Source organism: Carya illinoinensis, chromosome 3 (assembly GCF_018687715.1).
Source record: "Carya illinoinensis cultivar Pawnee chromosome 3, C.illinoinensisPawnee_v1, whole genome shotgun sequence".
Lineage (NCBI taxonomy): Eukaryota > Viridiplantae > Streptophyta > Magnoliopsida > Fagales > Juglandaceae > Carya > Carya illinoinensis.
The window spans coordinates 39954759-39967063 of record NC_056754.1 but is presented as its reverse complement, the minus strand read 5'-3'; the positions used below and the strand labels follow the sequence as shown (position 1 = coordinate 39967063).

The window sequence follows — 12305 nt, the reverse complement described above, 5'->3', positions numbered from 1 at the left end:
ATTTTTTATCTTATTTTCCAAAATCGTATAAAACTTTTTAACTCAAACAATTTAAATACTATTCACAAACTATTTCACCACCATTCACATATCTCTCTTCTCATCATATCTGTAAAATCAAATGATACCTTAGTCCGGATCCTTTGACGGCTCGGAACTACACATTTTACACGCCAACATTTAAGATGATGACAAGAGTGTGCCGAAACTCCAATTATTAACAGGAAAAAAAACAAAACAAAAAACAAATCTTGAATCTAGCAAAGCAGAAGGAGCTGGAAATTCTTATATGTATTCGTACAATAAAATGAAGAGTATCTACAACTTCCAAACTAGAAACGAAAATCTGCTCAGACCTATCAATATGTGGAGATCAATTCCCCAGTTTCAAATTCTAAGCTTCTTTCCAGGTTGTGAATCATCGTCATAACTGAGGCCACCATCACCATTTATATCCTTCTCCGTTTTCTTTCTAGCAAGTATCTTGTTAATCTGGTGGAGCTCATTATTGAGTTTCTGGTCCCTGTTTTGCTTCCGTGTCTTCCGACCGTCTTGCATCTTCACACCAAACTGGAATGCAGCTTTCGGCATTGCTTCTTTCTGTTCATTGTATGTAGCCCATTCTTCTTCGGTCTCAAAGTCCCACCTATGAAGACGACCCTTTGCCTGTTGAACAGGGTTTCAACAATGTAATAAGCATCAATTGTTAAATCGACATAGCAGTCACATGATAGCTACCATCTCTTAAAAATTTAGTTGAAAAAGAACAAGGCGAAGAAGCACTGAAACATGTTAGGTCCTTAACAAAGTTCTGGGTGCACATTTTTCAGGATAGAAGCATATAATTTTGTTAATAAATTCTTTCATTCACTTAAAGGAAGCAACTAAAAGGGCTGTCATTCAATTTATGATTAAATCATAAAATATGCTCATATGCAAAACCAAAACTTTTTTTTTTCTCAAGAAAGATTACTTACTCGTCCACCCATATCCATTTTTGACAAGTCATCTTCATCATCACTATCTACAATCTCACGGTTATATTCTTGATATCCAGGGTAACATTCAGAATAGCTCTCAGAAATGAAGTTGGGATCCTTTTCTCGAGCATCTTTCTCCCTCAATTGTTGAAGTCTCTGATCATCCCGTTTAAACACCGATCCTAGGCCCCGATCCTTCTCTTCTTGGGTCATAAAGCGTGGATCCTGTAGATTATTTAAATCTGCTTCTACTTCATAAGTCTGCATGTTTGCTTGGAGGTATTGCTCAGGGTAAGCCAGTTGTTCAGCATATTGGTAGTCCTGCCACTCGCCCTGGTAGCCACCAGCCAATGCTTGTGTTTGCATTGTATCATATCCGTTCTGAAACCAAAAGGTCGTCAATATGGAAAAGATTGACATAGACGATGAGACCAAGAATTTTAAAGAAAAAGTGCAAAAACTTAAAAGGGAACCCAAGTGCAAAATTGGAAGCTCAGTTTGGTATTTCCTGTTCTCTAGGATCAACTAACCGTTCCATGCCATTCTTGAGGCAGCCCAGAGGGTGGAACAGGGCCATAAGCAGGTTCGGTGAAATAGGAAAGCTTTTCCTTATTTCGAGGCGACTCTTCCATGTCTTCTGAGAGAGGGCTTTGGCTCAAGTCTTTACCCGGAATAGCATAGTCAACACCATCACCAACAAATATGTCCTCCTCTACTGCTCTAGCAACCGCTGGGCCTTGTTTCTCTCTTGAATCAATATGACTTTTCCTTGGAGGAGGTGGAGGAGGTGGAACAAACTCTCTTTCAGTTTGATTCTTTGGCATGCCACCATTAGGCTTCGAAGGCTTATCCCCTTCATCATATTCGTAACCAGAAGCTGAAATCTTTCCTGCAATAAAAAATGAATGGGCAAAAAACAAACTTGATCATATATACAAACAAGAAAACGGCCAAGCAAAAAGTAAGTTTACGATAAACAATAAGACTTCTTTTTATTAAAAAACAAAGTTTATTAATAATAACAGGCAAAAGCCCAAGTACACGGGACTGATTAACAATGAGACTTGCACATCTGAAGTACAAAAAACCACCTATAGCATCTGTTCTCTTTACTGATCATAGAAAATCTTGGAATGCATCGTATCTCCAAGCATACATTTAGGTAGAATACCAAACTGATGTTGCTTAAAGGTACAATAATTTTGATGGATAGAAAGCCTTATCTCATTAACGCATGTAACAATTACCTTTTGTGTCCCTTTCTTTCTTCTTCTTCTTGAGAACCTTCCCAGAAGAACCAAGACGAAGATATGACATAATTTTAGCTATTCGATCCAGCACAGAACCATCAACACTGACAGTAACCATTTCCTGCAAAAGTACAAGCCTAATACAGATAAGCTGATGTCATAAGAGAACAAATTCAAGAACTGGCCAAGAAAATATAGACCTCAGGTACTGGACAATCAGCTTTACTACGATGTAAGGTGGTTGGAATGTCATGAGAATATCCCCCCTCCTAGCATGCAGGAAAAGAGAAATTTCTGTCAGGAGATTGAGCTTACAGACTGGTAATAAAAACATGCATAAAGCAGCAGCTAGATCTACCAGTCCTAGCATATAATATGTCTGCCAGACCATAGATATACCACTTATACAAGCTTCGTAACAATATTACCATGCAATTCTCCAGAAGTTTCGCATAACTTGCAATTCAATACATTTTGGCCCCTTACCCTCTGTGTATTTTACTACACTGTTCATTATAATCACATTGTTGCTTGAGCTTTGCTATTCATAAGCCCCATACACCACACACCACATAATTTTTTAAAATTTTTTAAAAAATTTTATTTAGTTTTATTCTTCTTAAAATAATTAAATTTTTCTACTAATCATCTATATACCATACATTTAGTAAGAGAAAAAAAATTAAAAAAATAATAAAAAGAGTGGTGTGTGGTGTATGAGGATTATGAATAGAATTTTTCTTGTTACCTATCCTAATCCCAAGCCTCTATGATGCAGGACAGCAGCTAAATGCTGCAAATTCTACATCTAATTTCAGGAATTTGGGTTAGGGATTGATGTAGATAGGGGCACAGTCAGTGAGGGTTCGATAGTGGAAAGTATTAGGAATAAGACTATGGTTTCACTCACCAAAGAAAAGATATAGGGTTTACTTGGCATATAGCAGCGTTTGTCGATCTGATACTTAGATCAATCACAGAGAATTAGAGAGAGAATAGAGTAGATTATATAGGCAGATAAAAGGTGCAAATGCGGCATCGCATTTCTTTGGTTTCTTACAAACTACGGACTCAAGATCTGTTTATTAAACAGGATCAGGGCAGCAAGCTTAAAGTAATTTCAATAGATGCCTATAATGAAGGCAGTAAGGCCCCATTCACTTTTACAAAACTTTACATCTCATCTCATCTCATCATTACAACTTTCTCAAATTCCCATACAAAATAAAATAAACAATTCAACCTTTTCAAATCCCAATACAAAAATAATATTAAAACAATATATTCTAATAATATTTTATTCAACTTTCAATTTTAATTTCAACCCATCTCATCTCATTTCTGAAAACAAACAAAGTCTAATTCACACAAGCACACATGGTGGCGTCAAAAAAAGGAGCTTATATCAGGAAGAACTAACATGGGGCTTCCTAACATCCCCCATGGTGATTAAGACTGCTACAAACTAGACTAGCATATAGAAGTAACAATATTCTTACCATGTTGAAAATAAATGCCATTCGACCAGGAAGAAACATCTCATTCGACTTGACAATAGTTTGGGGCTTGACCATCCATTTATACACTGACTGAAGCACATACACAAGACATCAATACAAATGGCTTAAGCAAAAACAAATACAAGAACCTTTTCATTAAATAAGCTAAAACTACAATTCCATAGCTGCTTTATTTGCAAGAAGTCAACAGACCTTTGCAGTTGCAGTTCGAAATGATAATTGTTGGTCTTCCTTAGAAGCTCTGTCGGTAAATAACCAGTATGTGTTAGTGCAAACAATTATGAAAGGCCATAATCACATTGATGGGGAACATGTTTTTTCGATGGTTATCATCTCTAGATAATAACTCACGAACATTTTAAAACTCCTAAAGAAGCCATTACTTCATAGTTTGTATCCATATAAACAGCCTTAATTTGTTAACATTTCGGTTTTTTAAACTAAAAAGACATGAAGTTACATGTTTAAGAGTGATAATCAGAATTCAAATACCTAGACCTGCCATCAACATCATCTTCATCATCTGGCTTCTTGTCAATCTCGCTTCTTACTTTGTTGAGTAAAGCATAATCCAAACCTTTGACCAAATGTGTGTGTTCCACATCGCCTAAACAAAAATAGATGCAGCCAAAATATGAAGCGCACAAAATTGGTTATGCTACTCATGGGCAGCATTGGCATCGATATATATCAAGAACATAGATACAATCATCAAATCAAAAACCCAGATAGAGGAACTAGCAAAAACCAAATAAAACAGCGAATCTCTTTCTGATGATAAGACGAACCTCCAAGATACTTGCTCTTCTCTATAGATAACTTGTGTGCATCAGCTGCGCGGATATCAACAGTTCCAGGAGGAGCAACAGCATGAAAAGAACCCAATTCAGTAGATTCATAGTCAGGATTTTGGTCTTCCCTACGCTCCTTTGCACGATCTCTGTACTTTGGTAGTTCTGGTTCTTCTGCTTTCTCCTCCCTGCACAGTCCCTAGCCCTTATAGATATCTATATATATATAATTACAATTATATGGAAATGCCTTTACCTAAAACCAAAACCAATCACAAATTACAATAAAGCGAGTCTATTAATTGCATAATTAAAGTAGAACAAAGACTACATACAAGGTTTATGAAACAGATGAAAGAAGATTGAGTCATATGGACTTACCTGCGACGAACAGCTTTCTCCTTGTAATGTTTCTTTGACGAAGTCATTTTGATTGCGTATTGGAAATTATTTGCTTCCTAATACAAGCGTAATTGAAGCTAGGTCTTTAAATCAGCATTATAGGTCTGAAGATATAGGAGTCTCGAGCTTCTCTCTGGTTAGGGTTTGCAACATTGAGAACGCAAGGTCACTGAGGAAGAACCATCCAGGATTGGGGCAGGCCCGAACATTCTGAATCAGTTAAACACCCCCCAACAAAGACACCGCATAACAGCAATAAAAGGCGGTGGGGCTGTGAGGGAGTTAACAGGAAAATCTGGAATTGTCCTTTTCTATATTAGAGAGTGCAGAATATAAAACTCGTGAGTCAAACTTTGCCATGCGCTATAACAACGGCCAAAAACCAACAAGATGTATAACTGAAAATAAAAAATGTACACCCGTTAGGAACAGAGACGATGCTACAAGTTTTTTTTTTTTTTTTTTTTTTTGCAACAAATTGGGAAAAAAAAATGCAATTAAATGGAGATACGGAAAGAACTAATGAGCTCAAATTTTGTGGTAGAAGAGCCACTGGAGCTGTAGATGTGGACGAACTTCTACACAACATAATAATCAAATTCGTGTAAGGAATCATAGAGACGACCAATTTTTGCCAACAACTCTCGTGTTTAAACACAAGTAATTCTTCAACTAAAAATGTTAACAACCGAAAAATAAAAAGAGCTGAATTTAAGGAATTACAGAAACTCCAGCCATCAGGAACAGCAAGTAACATAATAGGAAAAAACAAAAGGAATTACTACGCAGACGGCCTGAATCAGTCCTTGCTTTGAATTAGGGTTTTTAAATCATATATATGGTTACCTCATTATCAAGAAGATCGAATAAATGTATAAATGTAATACCTTTTATTTCATCTGGAGAATTTGAAGTTGTTACGGCATTTAATCACCAATCAAACCAACAAAAGGAGGAAGACGGAGACGAAGACGAAGAAGAGTTTGGAAGATAACAAGGAAGCGCAGGAGTTTCGAAGTTGCGAAGACGTATGAATATATTTATTAACAATAAAATAAATTGGTCCAGGTCCAGTCCCTACAGTACTCAGTTTCTCAGGCCCAACCCTGGAGTTATGCATCATGTTACTAGGCCGTCAAGGTGTAGTGTCTTCTAGTATAAATTATATATATTTTTAAATTACAAATTTCCTAATAAGTATTTTTTTAATTATTAAATAAATAAATAAAATTTATAAACAGTTAAAATGAAGGGATAAAACTGCAGGACGAGCTTAGCATTTTCCAAAAAAAATATACCACATCCTGTCCACCATGTCAATTGAATAATAATAATATATATCTCATGTATGTATCGCAAATGCACAAATGGATGATAATTTAAGTACGATTGAAGAGTAAAATAAGATGAGATTGGTTTAGATGAAAGTTAAAAATTGAATAAAATAATTAAAATATTATTTTGTGATTTGAAATAATTGAGTTATTTATTATATGTTGAACTATTCATTTATTTTAATTCTAATTGTAATTTGAATATTTATTCGTTATTAAAAAAATTACACATTAATTCTCTAATATTTATATTATTCCAATAGATAAAATTTTCTAATAGTCTTTTTTTACAACGGTCATATCTGTTCAACTGATATATGATCATATTAAAGTTTATTATTATATTAAATTTTATTGTTGTATTAAAGTTTATAGTTGCATTAAAGTTTATGGTTATATTATTGTTATATTAAAGATTATTGTTGTATTAAAGTTTATAGTTGTATTAAGGTTTATGGTTATATTATTGTTATATTAAAGATTATTGTTGTATTAAAGTTTATAGTTGTATTAAGGTTTATGGTTATATTATTGTTATATTAAAGATTATTATTGTATTAAAGTTTATGATTGTATTTTTATTGTATTAAAGTTTATGATTGTATTCAGTGGCGGAGCCAAGAATTTATTCTTTGGGGGCTAAACAAAATTAGAACAATATATATAACATATTTTTGTTATACTTTTATACAAATTTTTTTTTTAAGATATATAATAATCTGATATGAAGATTTACAATAAAAATAAAATACGTTTAATACAACTTATATATTAAAAAAGTATTTGATATGTCAAGAATAATATATCATTGAAATAATATGAAGACATTCATACAAATATATTAAACAAAAAAATATATAATGTCTAAAATTGTAACTTACGTTCTTTTAAACAAACAAAATCATCAAGTATTGAATTTAAATCAAAATTCTTAACTATTTCTCTTTCAATATAGACAACTAAATTATTTGCTAAGAATTCATCTTCAATCTTGTTGCGAAACCTTGTTTTAACAATTTTCATAGCTTCGTTCACTGGTTGCTGTAGACACTAAAAGAGTCAAAATTAGATGAATCAATCTATCAATAAAATAGTATATATTTGATTTCTCTGTCTCTACCAATTTTCGGCATAAATCTACAATGGATCTCAAATTTTGAAATTTTGGATTGCTAAGCACATCAACTTCAAAATGTTTTAATTGAAACCTTAAATTAATTTTCTCATTCTCAGAAAAATCAAGAGGATAATACTCTTCCGCAAGACAACACATATCATCAATATTAAAGGATTTATACCCATCATTTGGATCCAAAGCTGAGCTAAGAGTTAAAAGTTTTATCGTTCTTTCACCAAACGTATTGTCAAGCTCTTGCATTTGAAAATCTATAGCAGCATCAAATATTTCAAAATGATAATGATACTCTATTGTAATGTGATCTCATTGATGACGATCACGACCTTGTATATAACAAGAGCTCAATTATGGGATGTCAATATCAAATTTCTTTGAAAAAGAGAACATTTTCAAGCAGATTTTTCCAACCTTCATTTCTCAACTTTTGAATGATTTCTTTTGTAATAGAAACCATATTCATGGCATTCAAAATATCTTGAAATTTTTGCTGCAAAACTTGACAAAGAACATCAGTAATACCCATGATTTCTTTCATTAAATGTAAAATAAATATGAATTAGAATGAGGTAATCATTTTATAAACAGCATTTGCATCCCCGCGTTGAGAGTAAGTGGATCATTCTTTTATTATGGTTTCAAGCACCAAGCAAGTAGTTTCAAACATTCACAGTAGACTGTAAATAGAATAAAAGTGAGAACCCCAACGAGAATCACTAGCTCGCTTGATAGTGCTAATTTGGTTAGCTCATTTTCCACTTTCAAGTTCATCAATGGTTATCATATGTGCAATATGTGTTACCTGAGTAGCTTACAATTCATCATGACGTTTACATGAAGCACCCACCACATTGATAATAAAGTTTCAATTTGAAAAAAACTCATGAACAAAAACTACCTCTCTAGATGCAACAACTAATGTTAACTGTAATCGGTGAGCAAAACAATGAACATACTATGCATATAGGCAATCTTTAAGAAATAATGTTTGCAATCCGTTTCATTCACCACGCATATTACTAACACCATCATATCTTTACCCACGAATATTTTGAATATCAAGACAACCAAACTAGACTTGGTCTCAAGGATCTGTGTAAATCTATTGATGTCACTAGGAGAAGATTCCTCACGGGTTCACTATAACTCAATCATTTTTTCTTACAATAATTAGGAAGAAAAAATACAATAAGTAACATATTAATAAAATAGTAATAAAACATAATATTCATTCACATGTTGGTATAATTTATTCACATAAAATGACCTCAATTACATAATTATCTTTGGCAACAGAATGTGATACCCTGTTTTTACGTGTATTTTCACTGGAGGAGTTTTTTAATTTAATTAAAATATTAGTTCTTTTATTTTAAATTATCGTATTTTAATTGGATTTATTTAGTTGTAATATTTGTTTTGTTGAGCTTTCTTAATATTAATTATCGTTTTGAGTTTAAATTGCTATGTAATTTATTTTAGTTTATTTTTGGATTTAAAATTTAGTTGTTAGTTTTTACTAATTATTTATTATATTTTAGTTTGATGTGGTGTTTAAATTATTTTAGTCTTTTTATAGCTTTTAAAATTATTTTCGTCGGATCAGTTTCTGGACTCTAGATGTGAGGATTGGACCTCATTTCTTTTCCCCATATCTTTTTTTTTTCTCTTTTCTTTTTCTTTCTCTTTTCTTTCTTTTCTTCTTTCTTTCTTTTTTCTTCTTCTTTTCCGTTTCTCCTCCCGCGCGCGACGCTCTCTTTCTCTCTCTCCTCACTATCGCCATTTTTCTTCCACCGACCAGTGCCGCCGCTCGCCGGCAAGGTGGTCAATACCACCCACCCAGAAATCTTCCCTCCGGCCGACGCACCTCCCCACCAAATTTCACCTCCATTCGAGCCACCGTTAACCGCCACGAGCTCCTCCAAGCCACACGGTTTTTCCTCCATTTTGCCACCATTGTTCCACCTCCGGCCATCATTTTTTCACCACATCATCACCTACCTCTTGCCGTCCTAAACCACCTATTTTTAGCTCCGATCCGTTGCCGAAGCAGCCCTACGAGCTCATCTTTGTTTTGCCGTTTTTTCGCTTCCACCGCCACCCACGGCCAACTCTCACTTCCATTAGTTTCATAAATACCTCTAGGCCATTCCCTATCAATTCCAAGTCTTGGTTTGTCCCCATTCAAAAGTGGGTATTTTACAACCCACGGCCACAATGTATTTTATACTGTTACGTTACTTTTTCTTCGTCGTTTGCAACTCTTTGATCATTCAAAAATTATCATATAGCGCTGTAAGTATTTTTCAAACTCTATTTTAGATTTAAATATATTATTACTTTTACAATAAATTCATTGACTGGTTGGTTATTCCAAACTGAGTCCGACGAATCGGGGGTCGGATGGATTTGAGGACGGAGTTGTTTGTTTATTGTTGATATTGTGATTTGTTGGATAAATTGTGTCTTGAGGTGTGCATTGCATGATGCATTCATGTGCATGTATTAAATTGAGAAAAACTAGTTTTATCAATGTAAATGGATTTTTGGATGCGTGTGTATCACGACCCTAAGCTGAGATGGGGTATTATCTCGGTGGAACTCCTCTGGTCACTCGGGAGCACAATATATTGAGTGACGTCCCTGGGTTGTCGTTGTGCGACAACGGGAGCAGGCGAGATGGTAACGCTCTTGTACCGACTCCGTGGCCCCTCTGCTGGCGGGGGCTAGAGGATGCTTGGCTACGTATGCGCAGGGCGCAGAACTAGGCCGCTCGTTACAAAGTCACACACATGATCGTTACCCGTGGTATGACGATGTGAGCCAGGATGTGCGGATGACCATGGTGCATTCGGATTAATTGGATATTGAATTGAATTGGATTTGGGCCAAATGTGACTTTTGGCATGAGTTGGAAAGTAATATGTTTTTGGGAACAAATGAGACTTTTGCCGTGCGTGGAAAAAAGTGGATTTATGGGACATGTTCATTTGGCATCCTTTTATGCATATTGTTGAGTTTAATATATTTTTATCTTGTGGCATTTGGATCGTTACTTACCTGCGGCCAATGTTTTGAATACCGTACCGGATGCCGTACCGGTCAAGGCATTAGAATGAAATATTTCGATACCGGTACCATTTCGGGATAGTCGATATATAAATCAATTATATCTAAAAATATATATTAATTATATTCCAAAATAATAATTTATATATAAATAAATTATACATAAATACATATATATATATATATATAAATTATAAATAGTTTAGTCTAAATTCGGGGTCAAAAAATGAATTTGTAATTTGAAAAAATGAAAAAAAAAATCGAGACCGAAATACCGGCCAGTACGGGCCGGTATTTGAACCGGTACGAAATATGTAGAATTTATGTACCGGTCTGATGGCCGGTACGGAATATACCAGCCGGTACGGTACGATTTTAAAAACAATGCCTGCGGCACCATTTTGGTACCGTAGATTTTGATGCAGATGTTGAGGAGGAGGAGGAGGCTGAGGCCGAGGAGGCGGCTCCACTAGAGTTTTGATTTGGAGTTGTTTATGTCAAAAAATAGCTCTACTAGTTTTTATGCCCTGTATTTTTGTTTTGAAATCATATTTGAGACTTGTAATATTTTATTATGTGTGGTTTAAACGGATTTGTATTAAACAAAAATTCTGGTACCTAGTTATAAGACTTTTATTATCCGCTGCGTGTTTTTATTGTACACTTGTTGCATGTACACACACTTGACACTTGGCAATAGGATGGTGACCCGTGTTGTCATCATCCCGACGTTTCAATTTCCACGTGTCCGTACGTGGAAGTTGGGAGCGTCACACAGAATCAATTCACTTGTTGTGCGCATCGATATGAGTAGCAGTATAGACATGAACGATGGAGAAATTTTTAAGATCATCGCACTTTTAACAAAGCCACAGTACTAATTTTAAGAAATCATGTTAGTACTTTAATAAAGAATATGATAAAAATGACTGAGTTTTAATTTGTAATTACCATTTTATCGACAAGGCGTTGGAATAATCTCGAACCGGCGCGGTGATGGATTGTCAAAGAAGTTCTATTCTATGTATTAATAGAACTTAAGTGCTTCAGGAGAAATTAACAATGTTAAATGTAATATATGAAACCAATATAGATGTAAGAAAAAATCTAGAATACTTAATAATCTGGGCTTTGCAAAAATATCATAGCACTTTCTCCAATCGTTTAACTTCATTTTTTGAAAAAGGGACTGAGCAATCTCTTCCAACGTCTCAAGTTTCTTGAAGTGGTCATGACATTGTTCCTTGTGATGCCAAAATAATGTAACCATCAACTCATTCACAATTCTTACTTCCTTATTACGGCCAAAATTTAAGTCGAATTTATCCTAAGAAGTAAATTGTGTCAAAAATATTATATTAAAACATCTCGAGAAAAACTAAGGTATAGAAACTCACCAGTACACAACTCCAAATGTGATCCTTAATTTCATTCAGAACATCTCACCGAGACTGCACATAAAATGGCGCATAAGCTCGGACTAGTGTTCCGACATATGAGAAAAGCAATGATACACTATCATCCACACCCTAAGTGGAGTTATTGGGATGTTGACCTTGATTTTTCCATACCTTCTTCTTTTTTCTAGAGCCAAGCCATGTGTTAAGCCACAGACGCAATGTGGCAAGGCATCAACTAAAATATTTAAATATATTTAAAATTATTAAAATCAATCTTCCCAAGTATTCAAATATAATTAATTATCAACAAGAATTTTCTTACTGATAGGTGTGGACTGGTCGTCTGCCTCTTGTGTATCAAATTGATCAGGAGTGGAGTCCTCAGTTGGCGAGTCCTTAACCGGATTGGGACTTGGGGGATGAG

At 34.5% G+C, this 12305-nt stretch overlaps 1 protein-coding gene across 4 annotated transcripts; it reads right to left on the bottom strand.

Annotated features, from left to right (window-relative positions):
* Positions 1–258: 258 nt before the first annotated feature.
* LOC122304223 (suppressor of mec-8 and unc-52 protein homolog 2) lies at positions 259–5985 on the bottom strand. Of its 4 annotated transcripts, none has more exons than XM_043116343.1 (11): positions 5831–5985; positions 4923–5238; positions 4539–4729; positions 4243–4357; positions 3943–3991; positions 3730–3819; positions 2431–2499; positions 2228–2351; positions 1511–1869; positions 978–1361; positions 259–666 (listed from the first exon to the last, which is right to left on the bottom strand). In XM_043116343.1, exons 2-11 carry the CDS (start codon positions 4967–4969, stop codon positions 388–390), a joined length of 1707 nt encoding a protein of 568 aa, XP_042972277.1. In that variant the 5' UTR covers positions 4970–5238; positions 5831–5985; the 3' UTR covers positions 259–387. The 4 variants fall into 4 exon arrangements, with proteins under 4 accessions (XP_042972277.1, XP_042972276.1, XP_042972275.1 ...); XM_043116342.1 differs by having other exon boundaries at positions 4923–5254; positions 5831–5982; XM_043116341.1 differs by having other exon boundaries at positions 4923–5341; positions 5831–5979.
* Between the last annotated feature and the right edge of the window lie 6320 nt (positions 5986–12305).

Excerpts from the sequence above, each read along its gene's own strand:
- LOC122304223 (XM_043116343.1), bottom strand. The coding sequence starts at position 4,969 with ATGACTTCGTCAAAGAAACATTACAAGGAGAAAGCTGTTCGTCGCAG. Across the intron at positions 4,358-4,538 it reads GAAGAGCAAGTATCTTGGAG|GCGATGTGGAACACACACAT; the intron begins GTTCGTCTTATC and ends ATTTTTGTTTAG. Across the intron at positions 1,870-2,227 it reads GAAAGAAAGGGACACAAAAG|GAAAGATTTCAGCTTCTGGT; the intron begins GTAATTGTTACA and ends TTTTTATTGCAG.